Source organism: Etheostoma cragini, chromosome 8 (genome assembly GCF_013103735.1).
Source record: "Etheostoma cragini isolate CJK2018 chromosome 8, CSU_Ecrag_1.0, whole genome shotgun sequence".
Classification (NCBI taxonomy): domain Eukaryota; kingdom Metazoa; phylum Chordata; class Actinopteri; order Perciformes; family Percidae; genus Etheostoma; species Etheostoma cragini.
Genome location: NC_048414.1, coordinates 3,170,973 through 3,195,525, shown reverse-complemented (window position 1 = coordinate 3,195,525; position 24,553 = coordinate 3,170,973). Strand labels below are relative to the sequence as shown.

The following is a 24,553-nucleotide window of genomic DNA, read 5'->3' as shown; positions in this document are numbered from 1 at the left end:
TGACGAGAGGCCTGTCAGTAGAGGACACCTTGTCTGATCAAACTGGCGTCATAGCCAACGTCTGCAGGGACAGGAGAGATGGCAAACGTAACCAAATCTAACCTTCTGTTATCTAATCACCTCTTAAACACAAACAAACACACATTTGCACCGCTAAAGCTTTGAGGACCGTTTATCAGCAATATTACTTAAAACCTTTAGCACTAACACTATTTAACCAAATTCTTAACCTCAACTTGAGCCTAACTTTGACTCTAAATGCATTTGTGTGTTCAAAACTGAACTAAGCTAAACTGTTGCACTACAAACCAACTTCAACTTAGCATCCTCTTCTCTATGGAGAACTTGTTTGAGCTTACCTATGTGGACATTTCAGTCCTTATAAAGACAAGTAAACCTTAAAATCAAACAAAAAAAGGACTTTATAACACATGTATGTATGTATGTATGTATGTATGTCCCATGTAGGCTGAGTCCTTGACAAGTCCTTGGCCAGGATTTAAATCTGACCAACAGCCCTTTGCATGTCGTCCCCCATCTCTCTCTCCCCTTTTCTGTCTTCAAGCTACGTCACTTTATGGCTACTGGTTTGTGTATATCAAAGTTTTGTAATGTCAATCTAGAGTGAGGGCACAGCCCTGGACTCTGCATTGACGTAATGTTTGCTGACGACACTCCATTCAGAAGCACTGAGCCCTACTAGTGCTGCTAGCTCACTGCAGGGCTTAGAGGCTAATGCAAAGAAAGAGAGAGAGAGAGGACGGAGACAACGCCACAGCTGATACCAAATCTGTGTCATCATGTCATAACTGACCTCAACTCCTTGCCCATACAAGCTTCCTGAATGCATACAGTGCAATGCAAACAGCATGAGGACACCCTACAGGCCTCATGTGGGGCCACCAATGTTTGGCTGTTTCCCTTCCCTTTATTGTGTTATATATCTTTTTTGTGCATGTTATAAGTTCACAAAGTGAAAAAATCCCTAAGTCCACCCAAAGAAACTCACCATCTCCAACAGAAAACACTGTTTGCAAACTGCACCAAACAGCTCTGTTGTAGTCCAGCCTTTAATTCCCGTGACGTGAATAACTTTGTAACACACAGTATAATGCTCGCCTAGCTGCTAGCATGGCATTACCTCATGCTCTTTAACTGACAAGCTAGCAGTACTTCCTGTGCATGTGTGACTCCCAACAAAGACGGTACAGAGGTGTGATGCCTCACTCTGTAGCTAAAACAGTGAGAACAACACACAGAGTGAAAAGAGGAGCTGCAGCAATGTGCAGTACAACAAATATATGGGGTTTTCTGAAAATTAAACCACAAACCTATTCTGGTACAACCTCTAAATACAATTATGAACCTGAAAATGAGCATAATATGAGCACTTTAAATTTGGCTGCAGATGCAGCTTTCATTGTGTGCTATAGCATTAAGAGTCCTCTTCATGGGACAAAGAATCTTAGTCCACACCAGCAAAAACAGCCCCAGAATAAAAGTCCACAAACGTATGTAGACAGGGTTGCCATTTCAATCCCAACATGTCTCAGCCATGTGAGCACAACATTGGGCACACATGCACAACATCGTGAACAAACTCAAGTTTAGTGCCATTGAAGTCAAAAGAAAAAGAAAGAAAGAAAGAAAGAAAGAGAAAAAAAAAAGGCAGAAGTGATAAGAGGAGATGGCCCTGACTTAAGGAGATGAAGGTCACCAATGGCAGCAGGAACCCCCCCACCCAGCCACCCACATACCCACCCCAGGCCATTTGCATCTCCCATCCCCTCCCTCTCTCTGCCCATTTGTCTGTCAGGCTTCCTCACCCATTTTCTCTCTTCCGCCTACGCTTGGACCCATTAGGGCAATGGGGGGGAAAACACGGGTACAGGGCGAAAAGAAAAGCACTCTGAGGACATCAACAATGGTGGAAGGAGGAAAGGAGTTCAAAATGACCAGAGGGGAAGTAAAGAGGAGAGGAGTTCCTCAATGATGGAAATCAGAGCTGACAGGAGAAGTAGCACTGGGGGCTCCCTGTTCGACCCGTTTTAACCAGGGATGACTTTCTCACACACACGTGCACACACACACGTGCATGCACACACACACACACACACACACACACACACACACACACACACACACACACACACACACATTAATATCCAGTGACTCATGCTAGCACACAAACAGACCAGACCACACACATACGCTATGTTAACACACACGCAGGCTTGTTCACATGCTAACTGACACAACTACATTATGAACATATAAATACATAGGCTACTACAAGCTTACTGGAGGCAGGGAGAAAAGATTAATGGGCATGAATGAGTAAGGAGCTATGTGTGTGTCTTCTAAATTGAAACACAATTTGCTGATGCACTAACAGTGAGTAAACATGTAAGGGTCTAGCATTCATTGCCATTTGTAGCAAAGATAACACTGATGTATGTATTAAATGTGTGTGACACCAGAGTGCAGTGAGTTAGTCAGTGAGTTAAACAGGCAGGCAGGACGCCAGCTAGTCTATTATTAGAGTTGCGGCGGCTGCTGCGGTGGCCCCCGAAGGCCAGGGCATCAGCACGTGGATTCCTGCTCTCTCCTCATCTCTCTGATCTCTATTTCTCCCCTTCTCTCACAGGTCTTTCCATACAGGCACACTTGGGTGATTCACACAGGGAGGTAAGCTCCTTCAAGCAATTCAGTGAAAGAGGAGGACAACGATGAAGAAAGTACAAAAGGGAAGGAGACAAATCTGAGAGACACACTGATGTTGACTACACAGCAGTACTCAACATCAACATCAGGTCAAACAGTGGCAACAACAACAAAAACTTGCTATAGGTGCTAAATAAAAGACGTTGTCCATGCACGCATGATGAAGTAAAATCACAACTTCTGAATATGAGTCATAATTTATGTTCATTCTAAGAGCATCACAATGCTCATAGAATGAAATAAATAGAAAACTTTTAGTTTAGAGTTTTAAAGACGTCACATCTCTAAAGCAAAAAAATTTTTTAACCAGGGCAGCAGTTTTCAGATTACATTATGTTCTTACATAATTGCAAAAGGGTTGTTCAATGTTTTTCTAGTTAGTTTTTTTTAAGTGATATCAGATTAGTAAACAGAATGTGCCTTTGGAACATTGGATGAATGGTTGCTGATAATGGGTAATGTAGATATTGCATTAAAGATCAGCCACCTACTCAGTTTACAAGGTATTCTGTCTATAATGAAGTGGATTGGAAATTTGTAAGTGACCCCAAACATTTGACCGGCAGTGTATATCCATATCCAAATAAACAACATGGCCAAACTCATTCATCTGCCTATGAATGTGAGCATATTTCTATGAGCATGCTGAGGGGCAAGACATAAAATACAAACTTTACAGTGAACCATTATATGGCACTTTCATACTCAATTTGAAATTGGATGGATAAAGCCCTAGAGTAGGTTTCTGTGTTCATAGAACTATATTTTGTGATCCCACAGACTTTTCATGTAATGCTCTGTGATTCATTTCTATAACAACAGGGGGCAGTAATTACCTGTACATTGTCTTGGGTGCTTTTTAAAAAGGGGGGACAGGCTGCTATTACTCAGGGACCACACTGGGGACCTGTAGTATGTTCTTAATAGTCTGTGATGTTGCAATAACAAAAACATGTCTTAGATGCCAGTTTTTAACATCTTAACCATCCATCCTCTATTCTGATGACGCAAGTTGTTTTCCTAATACTCATTAAACATGTGCATTTAGACCCACCTAAATCAATTTCATGTTTCTATCCGTTTATCCGGGATCTGCATTTGTGGAGTAAGCAGTTAGCAGTAATTCATATGCAGGGTTGTACCTTACAACATACCATAAACTTGCTACTAAAGTTCAAGGACAGGTCATTGCTATCTCTGATGGACCCTAGCAACAATAAAAACTACAAAAAGGAATAATCTGGAAAATGCGTTCACAAGGTTGTTGGGCCAAAAATAAATACAAAAAGTCAGCTTTAAAAGTTTGAAAAAGAGCAAGAAGTATATTCCCCTGCTGCTCTAACAGAGCCGCTCAGTGGCCAGCTGTGGTTGTACTGACTGAATAAAAACCTATGTAGGTCAACAAAAAGTCTACTGTTTCATTTCAAAGTCTATCCAATTATACTAGTATACAACTGAATCTTAAAACAAATTGAAAAAAATAGCTAAGGCTTTTTCCAGGATAAATGTTGAACAGGCTTTCATAATAGGTAAAAAAATAATTTCAGATACATTCACATTTTGAGATAACTAAATGTTATTAATGTAATCACTGAACTGCAGTTGTGCTCTGCAGCTCAGATTAATGAATGCGTAGAATTGTATGATTAGAGTAGTTGTGTGTTTCCAAGCAATTTGATGTCCTCTTAGCAGGTTGTCAGTGCTGCAGCAGGATGGCAAAACTATAGACTGGTCTACACTGCCCCCTGGTGGACATGGGTTAATGTGTGTCAGCTTACCGTGGTGCTGTGTACTGATTGGCCCAACTCTACGACATGCGGATCAGTGGACTGAGTGTCTGCCACTGTCGGACTGATCTATGGAAAGAAAGTAAAGTCATATATAGCTGCTTTGGTGTTTTACAAAATACCTCTAGATTTCTCACCTGTATAATCACCTAAATCCACAGATACAGATCTGACCAGATCCTGTTTGGTAGTCTAATGTTGTTGACACATGCTTTTTGCTGTGGTCCTTTTATTTCTGATCTTATTGAGTTGTACATTCTTCATGTTAGTTCTTATGGTAGGTGATGGTAAACTTGTATGTTGCTATTTTCCCACTATGATTTCAGAAAACCTATTCTAGCACCTAATCATTATAAGTAGAACTCAGCACAGCCTTGAATAACTCAATAAAACCTATCTGTATCTGAAGTGTGGTGAAATAAAACAGACCTGAATGGCTGTGGGCTGCGGGCGGTGAAGGTGGGGTCCTCTGGGGTGGATGTCAGTCACGTGAGGTGGGGGATCTGGGCTGGACCTCCGGCTGTGTTGTTGCAGGATGTCCTGGTAAGATTTGGTGTCAAAGTTTGTCCTCCACATAAGCACCTAGGGGATCGAGGGGACAACTCCCATGACCAAAGGTTCTCAGATCTTTGACCACAGAAAGTAAAAATGTAACCTTGCAGTTTCAAGCTATTGAGAGTAATGGGATTACAGTACATGGTTGTTATGTAGTCACAAAACACAAACCTGACCATCAGCTCCCCCCGAGGCAAAGAGGTCTCCCGCCCTGGAAAAGGCTACTGTGATTACAGCGCCCTGAAAAACAAAGTTACAAAGTTAATTTCCATGACACAATCAAGGACTTCTCTAGAGAAATACAGTGGGAAATATATAATAATATAATATCTTTTATTAGTCCCACAAGGGGAAATTACAATGTACACTTTGTAGCATGAATTACACACACATGCTCAGTACCAATGCATGCACTAATAGAAACATGTCAGATTGAGGGGGCTCCCATGGAAAGGCGCCCAGAGCAGTTAGGGGTTCGGTGCCTTGCTCAAGTGCACCTTGGCAGTGCCCAGGAGAAAATTAGAGAAGCTAGGTTTGTGACCGGGAGGTTGTCGGTTCAATCCCCAGACCGACAGGATAAAAAGAGCTGTGGTTACACTGGGCCAGGTATGAATGTTTGACTGTGTGAATGCGATCAAGGTGGCTTCCTCTTGGTGAACCTTCCCTGAATGAATATAGGTACAAAAAACACTGCTCAAAATGCATTATAGTTTCATTTACAAACAGATTTAAGGGAGACGACTGCTACCCCGGGCCCCCCCTTCTAGCCCCACCCCTGAATATTGTCGGACGACTTCACATCACCTTGTGTCCATAGAGGGTGTAGATGAGGCGTCCCTCCAACAGGTCCAGGATCTTAACAGTGCTGTCACTGGAGCCACTGATCAGGTAGTTGTTGGATGGGTGGAAGGAAAAGCTGTTGATTCCTGCACTGTGGACTGATCCAAGATGTAGAAAAATAGGCCACAAACACAAGAGCCATTACAGTCATGGTACACAGATATTGGCAAGGATATTTCAGGTGATTTCTTTATTAATACATTACTTTAGCACTGACATATTGACATACCTTGATAATGCTGAATAAGCTTGTTGGTCCGTAGATCCCAGACTTTCAGTGTACTGTCAGCCCCCGAGGACGCAATGCAGGTGCCACTTGAGTTGAAACCCACAAACGTTGCTGAGCTGGAACAACAAAAATACTCTGTGGAGTCAGTGTTCTGCAGCAGTTTTACAGTCTGGTCTGAATTAATACACAACAGTGCCATCTATGGGCCTTTTTTCACACTTCTATTTATATTCCGTGATGTTTTGGCCTTTTGTCTGAAATTAAAAACAACATTCTTCCGCTACTCGAATGTCCTGCTTGGAAATGTATTGGTTGTTGTATTACAAAAGGGACACATATAATGTCCAGGACTAGTGGGCCGAGTACAAATACACAAATATGTTTTATTTAATAGACTAAAACCAACCAAATTTGGCCACATGTCTATAATATAATTAAAATCAAACCCAAAGCTATTGGAAAAGTAAAGCTAAAGTACAGCTTTAGGACTTACTCTCCATAGTCAGTGAAACAGTTGATGCAGTGTTTGGTGGACGTGTCCCACAGCCGGACAGTGCGGTCGTCTCCACACGACGCTATCAGCCGCCCATCTGGGGAAAACCTGTGGTAAAGAAAAGAACAAAAATAACCAGTGAATTGCATCTACTCGTCTCCATCGGATTCCCCATAGTGCCTGATTCAAAACATGTTTATGTGTCCCAAATATTTACAAGAAGTGCATAACTAATTATCCTGGTTTGTAAAACATAATCCTGATGGGCAACTTTGTTTGTATGAATTATTGGTGAGCCCAACAAACACTTAATTCAGAAAGTAGCTGTTTTTAGTTTACCTATCAAATCCACACACAAATGTGCTACAGCGCATGACATTACTGAGGTGTGGTGCTGCTGGGTACCTGGCACAGCGCACCCAGTTGGTGTGCTGGTTGAGAGAGTAGACGAAGCACTGCCGGTGGACGCTCCACACTTTGACAGACTTGTCGTCAGAAGCTGTCACCAGTCTCTGGCCATCATGGGAGAAAGCAACACTGCGTACAGTGGCCGTGTGGGCTTTGAACACCGTTGACTCTCCTTTCCTACGACAAACAGAGAAATCAACCAATTTAAAACGAGGGCTAGGTATCGTTGAAAAATATGTGATACCGATACCAATACTGTGACTTCAAAATCAGTTACTAAACAACTTAAACTTTTTTCAATACCAATTTTATAAAACAAACAAAAAAATTACATCATGGCACAAATATTTTTATTTTTTTTCAGCTCCTAATACGTGAGCTTTGTCTCTGGTAGTAACATAGAGCTTTTCTTCCATGTGTATACGACGTGTAAAGTTAAGAGCCAATCAGCAGCATTATTAGATCTTAGAAGCATGCTTATTGGCTTTCTGACGAGATTTACTCGGAAATTTGGTATGGAATGATGAGGCATTTTTCGATATTTGATACTTTAGAGGCAATTCTTTGCCAAAAAAGTATTGAATTCTGTTCCCAGCCACATTTAAAACCCAACTTCACCCAGTTTTCATAACGTGTAGCCTCAACCTGCTTGGTACGTGTCATTTCATATTACGGCCCATGTATCTTAGTTAACAAAGAGGTCCTGATTAAAATGGAAAAAGAGACTTGAGCCTACATGGAAGGTGTCCAAAGTCGGACCGTTCTGTCCTTGGAAGAAGTAGCCACCAGGTTACCAGAGGGGGAGAACTGCACCCCCGTGATGATGTCTTGGTGGCCAACATAGCAGAAAGCCCTCGCCTTTGAGGCCAAATTCCAGATCATCAGGCTCTTATCCGCTGACCCTGAGGCTGGAGGGAGACGGAAGATTGATTATTGGAGAAGACTCGGTCAAGACTTACGCTATAATAACAGTACATATTTCATGCTGTGGAATTGCAGTCGTAATTACTGGCATGTAAAGAGGTTATTACAGTAAATAAAGTGAGCTCAGTTTATACTGTAAACCTGTAATTGTGCCTCATATGAAAGCAGAGCCTAATCTGACCACAAACATTCTGGTGGGTCAGCTTTGATGTTAGACGCTCTCCTAAAAGAGTCACTGGAAAAAGTTCTGCGAAGGTCAATGTGTTTGAATCCTCAAGAACAATATGCACCATTCAAGTGCCATGGCAATGCATCACTGTGAAAGACACCAAAATAACTTTCCTTGGAAAAAAGGTAGGTTTTCTGAGTAATAGATCAGTTGGAGGTAAAACGTCAGAAAATCACATATCTCATAAAGCCAATGTACTGTGTTAGTTGATGCCCACATACTACTATATGTAAACTACTTACATGTAGTTTACATATGCAATTCAGAGATAATTATTAAAGATCTGATCATTTTGCCAAATACTACAGTCATTAATGTATTTTACAGTTTAACTGTTACAGGCAAAAACTAAATACAATTATTTTGTAAATGTTTGGACGGTGATGTAAATGTTAAAAAGCAACATCATATGTAATTCCAGGCATGCATACATACATACATACATACATACATACGTAGATAAATAGATAGATACTGTATTCATCTCAAGGAAACGTTTAACATACAGCCAAAAAACACAGAATTTGTCAAGTTTGTGGTGGCAGCAAAAATTACCCAGTTGTTTGCGGTTTGGGTTGAAGTCTGCACAGGTGACAGCATCTTTATGCCCCTTGAAGTGTCTCTCTAGGGTTGGATCCTCCTGCAATGGCAATGCAGAGTCAGTTAGGGAAACTGCATTTCCTTTGCTGTATTAGTTAAGGAACAGTTTGCTTAAAGCTTTACATCATGAGACATTTGGAAACGGAGTGGTAAAGGATAGCTCAGTGAGGAAAAAAAACAGCACAAACAACTTACTAATAACACTATACCTGTGTGTGTGTGTGTGTGTGTGTGTGTTTGATGGATGGAAACTCATCCACTATGTTCACCTTACTTCACTTTTTTTGTATGAATCAGTTGCATCATGTCTGAAGGACATCTAAAGATTTAAGTGTGGTGTTACAAGTAGTGGAGGGGTGTGCAGGAAGTCACTATCGGACACTAGTCTAAACAGACAACCGCATTAAAGAAACATTACACCAAGCAAAAGCTTCAATAGCTGTTAGCTATATACCAACAACAAAAGCTACTATGCTGTAATGATTAAAAAACTAGGAACCAAGTTGCGTTTGTCAGCAACACTTAGCAAATCCACTTAGCAGAGACTGACAAACTCTCCGACTCAGCTGTCCTTAGCAGCAGTGCACGTTTTCAAAGTAAACACACTTTTGCTTATTAGCTAGCCCTTTATGAACGTATTAACGCATATACTTACCATAACAGAGGACATTGTGTGCATTTATTAAAAGAGCTTCTGCTGTAAAAGAGAAAGTCGAACCGCCCGGGCTAGTGTGTAACGTTACTTCCATGACTGTCAAACATTGCGCCTTCCTCTCAGACCAAACCTGTCGAACTCAGATAACAAAGGGTTCTACTTGACATTCTTCTGGCAACCTTAGCTGAATTAGAATTCTATGAACCCTGAATCAAAACTGAGTTTTGTGTTTGCTTACGCTGCTGAATAGCCCGTTATTTCTACAGCTAGCTAACGTTAAGCTTAATTACCGGCCACCTGCGGCAACGAAGAAAGTTGTGCTGCATTCAAGATACATATGAAAACGGGTATATGCGACCATCCGATGTGGAAATTCCTTTCACAGTTTGAATAGTATTATTGATTTACAGTCATTAAGATGCCATTAAGAATGGTAATCAACTGGTAAATGTTGCGATACATGCAAATAAACCGAAATAAAAAGCTCTACTCTCTTTTCAAAAGAAAAGGTCTGCAGCCAAATATGAGTTAGTGAACATTGCATTTAAAAAAAAAACATAAATAGTAAGTTAGCTTTTGATGACTGATAGCATGCAAGTGGGGAATGTATGAATACTTCCAAGGCGCTGCCAACAAACGATTCGTTTTGTTTTGTGAACTTTTGTTATCATTTTCTCACCAATGTTCCGTTTTTTTATGTGTCATGAAAGCAGCATGTCATTAAGGTGGAGCGTCTTTCGCTGCTAAGCAACTAGCCAACCATATCATATGAAACTGCTCTGAGGGTGAAGAGACGCAGTGTCAGCTTATCTGATTGGTCCGTAAAACACCACTGACAAATCAGCACCGAGATTGTTAGTCTTGGAAGTGTATGTTTGGTATTTCGGTTTGAAAAGATGTCGCTCAATCGGGGCATCGGCAGTGTTCAGGTAACGTGTGTTAAAAGACAGCATTGCTTATTTTATTTACCTGCTAACTAGTACTATTGCACTACCGATAATAGCATATAGGGTCAATACAGCGTGGGCCAATAGAAACAAAGGTAGCTATTCTTAGCAAGCTAGCTAACTAGTTAGCCATGTTCAGTGTTAAGTTACCATATCAACGACAGTGCACCTGTAATAATCATGTAGCTAGTTAGTTAGCTAAGTTCTTTCTGATAGCTTCCAAGTTTGCAGGCTAACGTAACTACTGTGAGCATTTGCTGCCAGCTTTAGTTTCTGGTCATATAGCTAACATAGACCCATGGTTATCTTTTCCTTCTAGTACCTGAAAAAAAGGATACCGAAAAACGAAAAGTATCAACATGTCAAAACAAGGCTGGACACAGGTATCTTGTCCATACACAGATGTACAACAATGTTATAAACCAGTGCCATTTGTTATGACTAAAATGCCTTACAAATGCCCCTTTTTCGTCTTAATTATGGAATTTACTTTCATTTTATGCAATAGGATGCAGCCTCACAAAGTATATGGAAAGACTGGAGGAGATTAAAAAAAGTGAGTAACTCATTTGAAGGACTCAGAACTGGCAATTCACGTTAATTGTGCATGTGTATATAAGTATCATGTTTTATCTTTCTACTCTACTATATGCACTTTGATTGATTCACTCATGCATCAGATATTTGGGGTTTTGTCTGAAGGTTTGTCAGTTTTTAAATCTGGCTTCTGAAGAAAAAATATTTAATTTCAACTGTGTTTTTCTTAGTCGAAGTGAAAACATCAACTTGAATCAGCAGGTGGTGTTTGTATATGGTTTATCTTTGAAACAGGTAAAGATGGCTGGATTTTTTTTTTTCATTACAAAACCACCGTTTGCAAGTCTTCAAAGTTGAACTTCTTTGTCATCACAATTTACTGTTTAGTATGAACAGCTTTAATGTCTTCCCGATGGGAACCTAATATTGACACAAATAGCAGCTTGGATCACGGTTTTGTACAGTACAGTACAGAGTTGTCCACCAGGCTACTGGACTGCTGCCATCAACGGTTGGACCCATGGAATCTCTCAAATACTCCAGTTTGGAAGGGTGTATACAATTTACACATGGTCAAATTACAGCAAACTAAGCTAATGTGGTAATGTGTGCTGTTGACTTAAGGTTTGATTTGGCAACATGCCACTTCATTTTCCCCAGAATCTGTGGGGTTCACTGTGTGAATACTTCCAGTATCAATAACACAGATAAAACTGTCTGTGCAGCCTGATTTGTGTGTAGTAGTGGCAGCTTTGAGTGGAAAGTAGTAAACGGAACATACATGGTAGAGTTGAGGTTTAGGCCCTGTTTACACGTACATGTTTATTTTGACAAACAGAGACATTTCCCTTCATTTGTGCCCTTTGTTTACTAGCTAACGGAGAATTTTCCTCTGAAAACAAGTCTTTCTAAAAACTCCGGCCAGAGTGTAGATCTTTGAAATCTTCATTTGCACGTTTGCATGTAAACTGAGACAACCGGAGGTTTAAGCAGCCGAGGAAGTGAGGAAGAGACCTTGCTGTTGTTGTTGTTGCAATTTTCAGGATTCTGATTGGCTTACGTGGGCTTGAGCGTCTCGTTCCACTGCCACCTACAGGTTTGGCATGCTTTTGACGGCATATTAACACGAGTAGATGTAGATAGACACTTTTCTGAAAAGTCACAGGTGTGCAGTATATTATTTTTGAAACTGAAAAGGTAAATTTATGAAAATAGCTGTCCATGTGGAAATGTAGTCTTAGTGAAGCATTAGAAGAGGAGGAGGAGGAGGACATGTGAGAGGTGTCACCTGCTCATCAGATTAACACTCCGATGCGCAGCATTGGGAGCAAATTGGCGTTCAGTGTTTCACCCTTAGACATGGGACTGCAGAGCCGGCCACCGCTCTACCACTGAGGCACAGCCGCCCCATCATCAGCACTTTGAGACTCTTTCTCAGATTGTTTTTTATATTTTATTTCAGATTATAGGTATCGAAAAGATGAAATCTTCAAGCGGTTAAAAGTGACAACGTTTGCACAATTGGTAAGCATTCACGTTTATTTCCTCGCAATACTTTGACGTCCTGCAGGATTAACATGTCATACTTAATGAGAAATCCGGCCAACAGATATTTTTGTGGGCTATTTTTTGGAGACGACAGAACGCAGTGAGAAACCTTGGTCCATTTGCTTAATAATTAATAGACAACTCTGTGAATAGTTTTGGACAGACAGCTCTGAAGTCATTTAGCTTGGTTGATTCCTTCATTTACGGTCTCCAAGATACATTTATTGGACTTTTTCACAGTAGAAGCATCTCAGTTTTCTAAACTTGTTTTTCACACCAGATACTTCAGGTAGCCTCCGTATCAGACCTAAATGAAAGTGAAATTGACGGAGAATCACACGGCCCGGAAGGTAACTAGCAGATTTACTCATTCCCTTAACATTGTGAAACTTTATTCATCACCAACTTTGTAATAATTGGGTGATTAACATTTTCAAACAAAAAACAGTAAAAAACTTGGGCCACTACCATAATTTGTACTGGATAAACTGTAATGCAATACAGCACAGACAACTTTAATAAAAGAATGCAAGCTCTAAAAGGACTGTACGTAACAATGTGTTTATTCCCCACTCGCTGCTGGTTTGCAGACAGCCTGTCGATGGTGTCTGATGCAGACCTAGAGTGTCTGTCTGAACACACCAATGGCTCCCCAAGGCTTCTTTCAGATCGTCCTGATACAGGAGACGCCAGGGAAATCTGCCACTCTGCCAGGTCCACACTGTTAAGGTACCGTACAACTCTGCACTCTGTAGAGCCTTCACCACTCTTAGATTCAACCTGAAGTTTTAACCCTTGTGTTGTCTTTCCGTCAACCACGAAAAAAACATTCAACTTTATTGCTTTTGCCAACATTTGTCACTTTTTCAATGTTGTTGGATCTTTTTTTGATATTTTTATTGTTGACTTTTTCAGCGCTTATTTTGACAAAAAATATTTTCAGAAGAAATTTGACCAAATTGCCAATTCAGAAGGCAGAACATTGATTCTGTGTTAGGGCACCTTCAGACCAGGATACAGTGGGTTTTGTGTCACTGAAATGGCCCATTTGTGTGACGTCCTTTTGTGTTTTTTTACGCTCATAGTGTCTTAACACGTTCTTGTGACAGCGATAGAGGCAGTGATGTTTCCTAACTTAAGTTGAATCTGTCTTAACTTTTCACCTTTTTTTTCCGGCTCCGCCCTGTGGCATCCACTGCTGCAACCAAAAGTCACTACAAAATGAATGGGCGGACCTGCGCTTTCGCCGCAATGCCTGACAACCGGCGCAGAAACTGTCATACATACCATAGACTGTTCATTTTAATGGACGCTTCCGGTCCGGCGAAGTGCTACAAATGCGGAAGTGCCTTAAACTTGCATTCAATCTGGATTTCAGCAGGGGGGCAACACATGCGCTTGCCAACGGAAGTCGGTTTTCTGTAGATGTCTGTGAGAAAGTGACCCACTTCTCCCTTGATTTATTACCTCAGTAACCATTATCATTACAGATTGTCCAATACCATTTTTGGCTTCCCGATTCCGATTCTGAGACCTGAACTTGTGTATCGGCCGATACCTAGTACTGATCCGATACCAGTGTGTCATGTATTTTATCATGTTTTAACAACTGCATACTACTATCCCTGTATGGATGTGATATGATTTCTATCTTTGTTGTCGGTCTGGCTCAGGTTAAACTCTTTGTGAAACATGAACTTACACAAACAATGAAAGCCACAGAAGTTTCTTTTATTATCCAGTTTGGCAGTCAGTTATAACGGAAAAAGAACATAAATCAACTACTTTAATGTAGGTTTTCTTTAGGCTTTTTTGTCTTGTTTACGTGGGATTGAATTGTTGCATAAACTCCAGTACTTCCCGTTACCGATACCGGCGTTTTATGCAATATCGGAGGCGATACCAATACTCTCTAATCTTCATAATGAGTTTATGGTCTCAATCGCTAGTTTCAAGTTTTCTGCAACACAGAATGATGTTCATTTTTTGAATCATGGTCTCGTTGATTTTAAAATCGTCAGTAAAGCAGGGGGTGTTTTAGGGCGGGGCTATGATGTGATTGCCAGTGAAAGTGTGTAACATGGACGGGCTCCTCCCTCACTCATCCCTCTCGTCTAAAATCGTCACATCCACAACCACGATGGCTGTGCCCGTAGCGGCAAACTCGACAACGGATAGCAGATCTCTACAAAGCAATGGGTGACGTCCCACATACGCTGTCTAATGATATTCTACATACAGACACAAAGGCTTACACTTACTCAGTCACGCCCCAGCATCCCAAAAATCTCAACCCCTAGCACACCTGTGACCCTACACCCTGCACTCAACACACTGTACGTTTTGTTTCTTTGTTCATTAGACGTCTGCCCGTCCCACAACTCCACGCTCCTGTATACCGCACAATAACCTCGTTAAAAATATTCTAAGCGTCCCCTCCTGTCACCTGCGTCCTCTTCCCCCACTCCAGCTTGAACCCCAGGAGTGTAACTCTATCTGTGGTCTCTCCAGGGGGCCACAGGGGGGCCTCTCTATAATTGCAGAGCTTTTATTTCACCTTAACCATGTGGGAAGGACAGATGGAGAGAGAAAGTAGGGCAGCACTGGGGTTAACCTACACAAAGGGACAGGGGTGTGCTTCTAGCATTTGGCTCAGCTCCATACTCTCTCTCATTTGCTGCAGTGAGTCTTTTTCCTCTAGGTTCTGGTTTCACTTTAAAGCAACACTAGAGAACTTTCCCTGCTTCTGTCCCCCTACAGGTTGGAAGCCGATTTGTCCCATTATGTCTCATTGGAACTACAGATCCGCTACCCGATCTGGCAAAGTTGCACAGTGCCGTTACAGCCGGTAGAGAGCCGCGAAGCGAATGCAGAAGTGCCGTTCACCCTGTTATGAGTTGATAAACCACTGATACGATTTTGGAAGTTAAGTTACAAAAAATTGTCTAGTGTTGCTTTAACTGGAAAATCAACCCCTCCCTGCCTTTAGAAAAAAAGAAAAAACATAACTGTCCTGTACGGAATTATCATAGCAAAACGTATGGAAAATAAATAACACAAGTTTCCAAAAACAAATCAAATTTTTTTTTATTTTTACTATGATTAATTACTTAAAGCTAAAGTGTGCAACCTTTTTATATTTATACATGCCTGTTACCTTCAAGGCTTTGCCAAATGAGTTGACGCAAAGCTTACTAAGCCTATCAGCTCCACAAAATTGTCTTTGTATTTCTCAGAGTGGCTCTGTATACAAAATGGTCCGTGTGCCAGGCGCTTGGTTCAAAAGAGTTGTACTTAGTGTCTTCATTAATTCATAGGTGTGTTTTGGGCGTAACATGAGTGTCATCTCTCATTCCCTTTAACAGCCAGGCGCATTTGTACCTTGGCACATTGCAATTATGATGGCAGATTTGCACCTTCATATTTTAGTTTTTAATCTTTTGTATGTGTGTGTAACAAGCATAGTGTGCACACGCTGTGCACGAGCCCAGGCGCATTTTACTAATGTGCTGTTAAATTCAATGGAATGTTGATGATGGCTCTTACCTTTTTATCCCTCACAGTGTTATTAGTGGTGTGGGAGAGCTGAACGTCAACAGGAACCATCAGAAGATGGAGAATGAGTCGGTGTCCAGCCCCGAGGTAGCTGACAGGCCGTACCCCGACTGCCCCTACCTGCTGCTGGACGTACGGGACCGTGACCTATACGACCGCTGCCACATCATCAGCTGTAGGTGTCAAGAACATCAAGCTGGATCATCCACATTCTCATGCAAAAATATATCTTTTGCTGTTTTAATCATCTCCCTCTCTCTTGCACAGCACACAGTTTCCCCATCGCCATGCTATCTCGAACAATGAACCCCTACACCAAAGACGTGCTGGGATATGTATCCTTCTTTGAAAACGATTTATTGTCCAGCCTTACAACCGGCCCTACAATACAGTCTGAACTTAACTCACAAACTGTGTAGAAAAATACAGCGGGGAAGATCATCATTGTGTATGATGAGGACGAGAGAATAGCCAGCCAGGCAGCCACAGTCATGTGTGAACGAGGATTTGAGAATCTGTTTCTGCTGTCTGGAGGTAAGGTATCAAGTTGTCTACTTTCAGAGTGAGGATGTCACCTCATGTATCCCATATAATCGACGCTATTTGTTTGTAGTAGCTGACTGATTAAAGCATTTATCAAAGAAAAACAGAAAATCTCAACATTACAAAACCATTCAAATCATGTTCAGAGCAAATGATCACCTGTTGCCTAGTAGTATACCGGAGTTGTTTCAACTCAGAGAAAACGCACACAAATTGAGAGGAATCTGTATATTCCCAAAAAACATTAAAAACAAATATGAAACTTCATTGCATTCAGAAAAAATCTTCAGAAACAAAATATCGAATGGCTATGAGCTCGACCAGGGATTTCTTGTTTGGGGACGGTTTAAAGATTTTTGGTTCATCTGTTCAGATTATTATTTTGTTGTTGTTATTGTTGACAGCTGATTTGTATAAACCGACCAAGTTAAACATGGAAACTAGATGGAAATTGAATTTCTATTAAGAATTATATATACAAATTGAGAGGGGTTAGAACCAGAAGAGTTTTTAACTTCTTTCTACCCTTTTGAACATGAACTTTATAACACAAGTTGCTTATTTTTTGTTTATATATTGCAAAGTATCCTGTCCGTCTTTCTTTCTTTTGTTATCGCTTATCAGTTTTAAGTTGTTTGTATATTTCATTTTTTACATGGTCAATAAATTGACCCAGGGCAAAGCCAGCACTGTTGCAGGTTCAATGTATGAAAAGGGGCGATCGTCCCACTCTGCTGTCCTCTCCCAGGTCTCAAGGTAATCGCCCAGAAGTTTCCAGAAGGGCTGACGACGGGCTGCATCCCAACCTCGTGCCTGTCTTCTCCCACACCTAAGGGGAAGAAGATCTCCGGGCCGCAGGAGCAGCCGTCACAAGTGGCAGAGAAGAGGTGGCGGTTCACATCAGACGAGCTGGCCAAGATCCAGGAGCAGCTGGAGGAGATACTCATCCCCAGTAACTCCAACAGTAAGACCACACCGTCAGAAACGTTTGCATTTGCAGAGCATTTTTAAGGCATTTCCCTGGGAAAAATGTGATACTTACTGGCCGGCTACACGCGCTACACTACGCTGCCAGTAATCAACGAAACTGGTGACAACGGACACATCCGCTCTACATAATGCATAAAATTATAAAATCATAAAAATAGGAAAGTGATCTATTTCTATTTTTTACGTGCGGTGTGTGTGGCCCTTTTCCACAGAAATGGATCCTACAGTGTCTATATCTCTTTTAAATTAAATTACTGATGTACAGGAAACAACTTAATGAGTCACTGAGCGTAATGGCAGTTTCATTTTAAAATGTTCTGTTTTTTTTTTTCCTACCCTCGCCTGCTTCATTTGATAACCGCTGACAGTAGATTGGCATTTCCCATGGCTTTGCCGACTCCAAAAAACTAAAGAAACAACACCAAAAATCTCAAAGCAAATTAGTTTATAAGTAGTTTTGGATTTCCAGCCGGAAAAAACTGCAACATTGCAACCAAAGTATATTTGTTATACTTTTCTAAGTTGCGCTAGCAATTCATTGGGTTTACTGTAACTGATTCAAAGTATGTCAATTGAACACTATCGCCATTTTTTCCTACAGTTAATACCAAATTACATAGTCGCTTCCAGGAACTTTTCCCATAAATTTGAAGTTCGGATCTCTTCTAGGAAATTATAGGAAAATATGGAACAATTAACACAAAGCGTTACTGACTAATTGTATCAGTCTAGAATCTCTAGATCACATAAAGAGGCCGGTGAAGTTCACAAGGGCCCATCCCTCCTAATATGTCTGCTCTATATGCTCCGTGAAATTCTCTTATCAGACAGATTGAAGTCATAAATCCAAATTTAAGAGCAGAACGGAAGAAAGATAGACTCGCGATTGTTATTTTTGCATTATCTTATCACTTTGATACCCTTCAGTGTTGTTTGCATGTGTGTTCACCGTAGGCCGCATGTCCAGCCGCGTGTCGTCCAGCAGCTCCCAGTCTCAAGCGTCCAGCGCTCGGAGTCGAGACGGTTCCTCTACAGCTGGGAGGGACAGCGCCAGGGCTCAGAGCAGTAGACCCTGGAAATAACACCACCCCTCCTTCAACCACACAGACATTCCCAAACAAACATACCTCCAACACAAAGTAATTTATTTCACAATGCATTACCCCTCACCACAACAGTAAGAAACACAATTTGTTTGTCCCAGTGTGCAAAATAATCCTCTTAAGATACAGTCACAGGTGGACAGGAAACACATCACCTAGTATATTACAGCAAATTGGATACATATACATGTATGTTTTAATACATTCATTACATGTTTGTGACACCCCTCCTCTAAACGGATTTATGTCAGACTAAAGTATTTTCCCCTCAACGTTTTTTTTTTTTTATTTCCCTCATAATATTTAATAAAAGGTGTATATTTGAATGTCTGCACAGTGCCTCATCTGTAACCTTGAAAGCTGATCTCTTTGCACTCATTTATTTTTAATGTAACACTATTGTCATTTATGTTTTTTTTTTCCACCACTTTTTGAACCTGTACAGATAATCACTTCATTCTGTCGATAATGTGTTCTTTTGATTTTTCATTATGTCCAGAACGGTCACGTTTAGCTGCAGCCAACAAATAAATGGCATTCCTCCAAGACATATGTGCTGGAGGCAGGATAATTGAATGTTGATATGCTGGGGTTCTATGTTTTACATGAGATGTAATTTATAGTTATAATGTACAGTGACTGAGCTTGATTCATTTTGTAAAATTAAGTAAAGCTGTGCTGTATTTTTGTAATTTTCTCCACTTATTGGACATGATGTCATATTGTGATTCCTTAAGTGACGATAAAGACAATGCTCATAGTGACTTTGTGTGTGTGTGTGTGTGTGTGTGTGTCTGTGCGTGTGGGTGTGCATATAGTACTGTAAGTTGTGATCACACTAACCAATCGGCCTTCACCCACATAGTCATTATCACAAAATTGCAATGTCACTAAAGGAAGGAAACAGGCATTTTGTCATGGCTGTAAGAGAAAGCACTTCAGTACGCACAGATGCATCTGAAAAACAGTATTGATCATTTTTTGGCATGGTGGTGACTTATTCCATGGTTCTTGGTCAAGTTTCGTCTTTGTTGCAGCCCTTATTTGTGATTTCTTAATTGTCTTAACTCACCTTCATGAGCTTAACACATTCATTTGTTTGTAAATGAAAGTCAAATAAAGTGTAAAAATGTCAATATGTAATGTAAATTTGTGTTATTAATAAGGCAGTTGTGAGATGTTTATAGAAGAAATAGCAGAAGCGACTAAATGATTTATTTTGTTCCATAACTTTAAATGAAAGCTACTATTTGGAGAGGGATTGATCTAATTCACTAGTGTTCAAACATTAACTGGAACCATCTCTTACTTTGTGAAGGTTACATCTGTACGTTAAACCCAAAAACCCATTTTTATAATTATGCTTTTAGGGTTAGAGTTTTTATGGTTGTATCCCACAAGCATAAAAAATGACCAGGATGAAACAGGAAGAAATACACTGGAATCAAACAAGACCGTCATAAAGTCTCACTCTGTGCCACACCAATATTTTTGAATAAACAACATGTTTATTCATTTATGGTTTAAACTCTCTAAAAGCAGATCAAGATTGATGAGAATCTTCGTAATAAGAGGTTTAAAGGATGTGGAAATAATATATACATAGGTGTAAAATGCAGATGTGCATTAAGATGTTAATAATGTGCATAATGCTTGTTTGACATGCCCAACATGAACCCAATTATAAAGCTTTAAAATCATAAAGAAACAGAAATTGCATATTTCCAGTGTATTTGTTTATTTTTTTCACTATGTCTAAACGACATACGATGATGATCTAATATTAGTCTTAAAGATGACACAGGGACTTTCACTTGTACACACAAACACACACACACATTAGTAGGTGTTCTTGGCGGTGTGATCCATGATCGCCATCAGAGCCAGCCAAGTCTCCGTGGCGGTGGGGATGATCTGATTGGCTGGCAGGATGAAGCCATAACGACCGGTGTCCCTCAGCTCAAAGGTGTAGGAGTACTTGATGCCCTGGTTGTAGGTCCAGTCAATGGTGCCACCACTAGCTTGGTCTAAAATTGAAACAGGTATTGCTCAGGGTATTGTTTTATATGAAACACAGGCTTTCAGTTGGCAGTCATAATGGAGGCTGTCACCTCTGGGGGCAATGTGAACATTGGGTTTCCTTAAGTACTTACAGATGGTGTTGATGATGCTGCCGTATCTGTAGCTAGTACCGTACAGGGAGGCCAGGTCAGTGATGGCCTTCTTAGCCAGACTGTGCTGTGGGAAGAGATTACCATGATGACATACACACGTCTATTCATAGGCTTTTATATTGCTTAGGGATATTCTTATCTTTTAAGCAGTACAGACAAAACTGCAACAAACTGATGATACCAGAGAAGAGATCTACAATCTGTTTACCAAGATTGATCAGAAGGGAGTGTGATTCTTACCAGCTCGGCCTGGTCCTTGCATGGAGTCCTGGTGTAGCCGTAGGGGTACAAGAGCATCTGGGAGTAGGAATGGATGGAGACAAAGGCCTTCAAGTTACCGTGGGACTTCACAAAGTCCACAATGGACTTGACCTCAGACTCAGAATTAGCGCGGGGTCCACGGTAAGTCTCTGAGCAGGGGTTGTTGCTGGCACCAGCTCCTACATGGGGATGAATACAGAGTCAGAGAAACTGCTAGAATATGAATGCTACCATCTGTCTACATTCACCTTTTTGAACACTTGGTTTCTTAGCGCTCCACAGTGTGCAAAAGGACAAAACATGTCACAAATTTAACCATATGACTCAACCACCAACATATGTTCAATTTATTCATTGCATTGAGTCCTCTGCACATTAATGAGCAATTAGTGGCAAATGGGTGTGATTGCGCTGCCAGTTTGGCCAAGGCTCTGTTGGGTAAAGTCCATCCTGTAGCACATCCTGTTCAAAGCCACTGTGTGTAGGTAATTTGACACCATTTTGTGGCAGTATCAAAAATGACACTGGCAGAAAGCAATGCACGTCAGTGAAATTCTAGTAATTTTAAAGGTATAGTGCATAGTCACCCCCATGAGAAATAAGTAGAGACAACAAAACAAGTGGAGCATCTACATGATGCAAGCCTTTTGTGACCATAATTTGCTTTGTAGCAACTCATTTGGCAATTTCTTGAATGTAATGGACGCTCATTAATATCATAAAGTTGCGCACTAAAGCTTTAAATACAGGTTAAAAAAATTATGAAAAATAATCTCTAACGCAATCAATGACCATTTTAAAACATTGAGGACGTTAGGTTTGGAGTTTAAAAGCTTTGAGAATTACATTTAGTGCCTTGATACAGTTTAATACGTTACCTCCAAAACCAGCATCCCAGTTCCTGTTGGGATCGACTCCCACGCAGCTAGAGCCGGAGTTGGGCTTCCTGGTCTTGCGCCACATACGGTTCTGGAAACATCGGAGTAGCTCATCATGCTTCGTTACTTTTATAGCTGGAGTTCATAAGTTCATTTCTGTTTATGTCATCTTGTGCTAATTTGTTCCACCAATTCCTGGGTTTTTCTGACAGTATTGAGATGTTAGATTTGAACTTGAAAGGTTCTAGTGTCATCTATACAATTCATAAAACTTATCAATGTCTAAAAAATCTCACTGCATACATTAGGTTTGTAGAGGAAGACACTCTTTGTATTCATGTCCATGAAAACGGAACAGGAAACAAATGTCATGCTCAAATTCACAAATACTATTATGAACTCACTAGTTGCCAGTCGTGAAAACTTTTGGAACTTAAACAGGGTTGAAAAACCCTGAAGAAGCTTTTAAAATGTCCAATGATTTAGTTAACATTGTCGATCAAAAACCTGAATGTGGCGGGGAATGACTATAAAATGAGTCAGTTAAAAGAATTCTAGAGAGACCCACGCTGTTGTGAGTGAAGTAGTAGCCGTCGGGGTTGGTCACAATCTCCAGGAAGATGTCCATCTTGTTGAGGATGGCGGTGATGGCGGGGTCACGTCCATAATCAGTCACAATCTATCCACAGAATTGTGAAGAACGCAATGTTTAGTGCAGAAGGTTAGTAGATAAAAGTTGCAGAGACGGTGAAGAAAAAAGAAAAAGCAACGTGACAATGTGACAGTAATTTAAGCACCTTTTTGGCGAACCAGGTGCCACTGGCCTGGGTGACCCACTCTCTGGAATGGATTCCAGTGTCGATCCAGATGGCGGGACGGTTGGATCCACCGGTGCTGAACTGAAAGTAAAGATGAAGTTAATTAAAGACCAATAGAACAAAAGTGGTTTCCTAATGCTCTTTGTGATCATAGAAGTTTTTTTCACATCCCATGATGACGTTAAGATGTCTCTTCTTTTTGTCAAGAAAATGCTTGATTTAGCTACAATCCCTTATGATGGGGATCTTCAACAGGGGGTCCGGGACCCATGGGGGGGTCCTCAGAGTCATAGAAGGGGGAATCCAAATTATTGCTAAATTTTGTTTTAAAAAAAGATTTTTTTATTGTTTTTGAATGTTTAAAAAAAATCTTCACATGAACATTAAATTTATTAACAAAAAAATTCCCCACTGCTTACTGGCCTGTAGGTAAGGTCAGGCCATCCACAGACACAGATAATACTAAGAATTTCACTGTGACACATGTATTTTTCACATTAAAAATAATTTATAAAATCATGCCAACAATTATTAGGCTGTTTTAATAACTCAGTATTCTACACCCAAAAACAAAAATGTCTAAATGCTTTAGGTTGCCCTAAATGTTAATGTAGGCCCGGTTTAATATGCAACTTCATTTTATACAATATACTACTGTGTGTAGTAGGGGGTCCCTGCTCCGTCTCTCTTTCAGTTAAGGGGTCCTTGGATTAAAAACCATTAAAGAACCCTGCTTTATAAACAATGGTTGCGTTATTTGTGGTCTTTCCTTTATTTTGATAGAGCAAGTGTCATTTTTCAATTTATTTCGGAAGACTCTTCATTTGCTAAACTCCAGCTTGTTTTATTTACCTTGAGCACATTCAGGGGGCGACCCTCGTAGCTCTGACCAATCACAATCTTGCTGACCATGTTGGGATTCTCAGCCACCAGCATGTCCTGGAAACTGTAGATCTAAACCACAGACAAAATGATGGTCATTAGGGTTATGACATAATTCAATTCTGTACAGCACTGTCTGTTCTTAACTGAGTTTAAACATGTTGTTGAAGTGCTATGTTTTGGGTTGCAACATTATAATTTAGTTGGAAGTTAAGTGCTTTACTGTCTGGTCTGTCTATCTGGTCCTTATAAAACTGGAGTGAGAGCTGTGTCTTTATTAAAGGCGTGACGCGTTTTCAGTGAATATTTGGCTCCCCCAGTGTTTTTCCTGTCCAGGTTGAGGACACTGCTTCTCTATTCTTTGCAGATGATGTGTTTCTGTTGGATTCATTGGACCAGGACCTTCAGCACGCACTGTGATGGTTTGCAGTCAAACGTGAAGTAATTCTTTGCTAAATAACGATGGATTTACTTACTAGAATTGTGGCCTTAAAAAGATATTTTTCAATTTTTACAACAACCAGCAGGTATCCAAAGTGCTTAACAAAATGAGTAAAAACATACAACAGAAAGAATAAACATAGAGAACAGTAAAATCTGAAAAGGTTACAAAGAAACAAAAGAATACAAACTGTCACACCACTGCTACGTATTAAAAGCCAGACTGAACAGATGTGTTTTAAGTTTGGACCTAAAAAGAGTGACATCTGTAACAGTATGCATATCAGGGGGTAACTTGTTCCAGAGTCTCGGGGCTGCAACTGCAAAAGCCTGAATATAACTGTAGTTGTTATAAGAACACATGATAGTAAATAACCATTACTATCTAATGCTGCAAATAGCATTCTGATGACTTATTGTTTTGCATGAGAA

At 40.5% G+C, this 24,553-nt stretch overlaps 3 protein-coding genes across 4 annotated transcripts in view; 1 reads left to right on the top strand and 2 right to left on the bottom strand.

Annotated features, from left to right (window-relative positions):
• Nucleotides 1–9,747, bottom strand: part of poc1b (POC1 centriolar protein B) — a 46,124-nt gene extending 36,377 nt beyond the window's left edge. The window contains exons 1-10 of the mRNA XM_034878903.1: nucleotides 9,445–9,747; nucleotides 8,745–8,829; nucleotides 7,773–7,944; nucleotides 7,034–7,213; nucleotides 6,629–6,736; nucleotides 6,136–6,251; nucleotides 5,871–6,004; nucleotides 5,238–5,306; nucleotides 4,941–5,093; nucleotides 4,503–4,580 (exon numbers count right to left, since the gene is read on the bottom strand). Coding sequence (XP_034734794.1) covers nucleotides 4,503–4,580; nucleotides 4,941–5,093; nucleotides 5,238–5,306; nucleotides 5,871–6,004; nucleotides 6,136–6,251; nucleotides 6,629–6,736; nucleotides 7,034–7,213; nucleotides 7,773–7,944; nucleotides 8,745–8,829; nucleotides 9,445–9,468 — 1,119 coding nt within the window. The 5' untranslated portion in view covers nucleotides 9,469–9,747. The remainder of the gene's footprint in view (nucleotides 1–4,502; nucleotides 4,581–4,940; nucleotides 5,094–5,237; nucleotides 5,307–5,870; nucleotides 6,005–6,135; nucleotides 6,252–6,628; nucleotides 6,737–7,033; nucleotides 7,214–7,772; nucleotides 7,945–8,744; nucleotides 8,830–9,444) is intronic.
• A 422-nt stretch (nucleotides 9,748–10,169) lies between these two features.
• On the top strand, nucleotides 10,170–18,903 carry cep41 (centrosomal protein 41). 2 transcript variants are annotated; one of them, XM_034878906.1, is made up of 11 exons: nucleotides 10,170–10,373; nucleotides 10,711–10,774; nucleotides 10,900–10,951; nucleotides 12,391–12,452; nucleotides 12,757–12,826; nucleotides 13,067–13,205; nucleotides 16,040–16,206; nucleotides 16,299–16,366; nucleotides 16,451–16,565; nucleotides 17,323–17,538; nucleotides 18,519–18,903. In XM_034878906.1, the coding sequence occupies exons 2-11, from the start codon at nucleotides 10,751–10,753 to the stop codon at nucleotides 18,644–18,646; spliced, it is 1,041 nt and encodes a 346-aa protein (XP_034734797.1). In that variant the 5' UTR covers nucleotides 10,170–10,373; nucleotides 10,711–10,750; the 3' UTR covers nucleotides 18,647–18,903. The 2 variants fall into 2 exon arrangements, with proteins under 2 accessions (XP_034734797.1, XP_034734796.1); XM_034878905.1 differs by having other exon boundaries at nucleotides 10,171–10,373; nucleotides 10,900–10,947.
• A 1,266-nt stretch (nucleotides 18,904–20,169) lies between these two features.
• Nucleotides 20,170–23,789, bottom strand: LOC117948934 (carboxypeptidase A1-like). Its single transcript, XM_034878907.1, has 7 exons — nucleotides 23,651–23,789; nucleotides 22,778–22,879; nucleotides 22,549–22,659; nucleotides 21,981–22,071; nucleotides 21,082–21,281; nucleotides 20,821–20,905; nucleotides 20,170–20,694 (listed from the first exon to the last, which is right to left on the bottom strand). Exons 1-7 carry the CDS (start codon nucleotides 23,732–23,734, stop codon nucleotides 20,507–20,509), a joined length of 861 nt encoding a protein of 286 aa, XP_034734798.1. The 5' UTR covers nucleotides 23,735–23,789; the 3' UTR covers nucleotides 20,170–20,506.
• Nucleotides 23,790–24,553: the final 764 nt, after the last annotated feature.

What these genes read in the sequence shown, in the direction of transcription:
- cep41 (XM_034878905.1), top strand. Translation starts at nt 10,341, where the DNA reads ATGTCGCTCAATCGGGGCATCGGCAGTGTTCAG. An exon ending in CAAAACAAGGCTGGACACAG is followed by an intron (nt 10,775 to 10,899) that starts GTATCTTGTCCA and finishes TTTATGCAATAG; the next exon opens with GATGCAGCCTCACAAAGTAT. An exon ending in CATCCCCAGTAACTCCAACA is followed by an intron (nt 17,539 to 18,518) that starts GTAAGACCACAC and finishes TGTTCACCGTAG; the next exon opens with GCCGCATGTCCAGCCGCGTG.
- LOC117948934 (XM_034878907.1), bottom strand. Translation starts at nt 23,734, where the DNA reads ATGCTGGTGGCTGAGAATCCCAACATGGTCAGCAAGATTGTGATTGGT. An exon ending in GCACCTGGTTCGCCAAAAAG is followed by an intron (nt 22,660 to 22,777) that starts GTGCTTAAATTA and finishes TTCTGTGGATAG; the next exon opens with ATTGTGACTGATTATGGACG. An exon ending in CTGGGATGCTGGTTTTGGAG is followed by an intron (nt 21,282 to 21,980) that starts GTAACGTATTAA and finishes ATCCCCATGTAG; the next exon opens with GAGCTGGTGCCAGCAACAAC.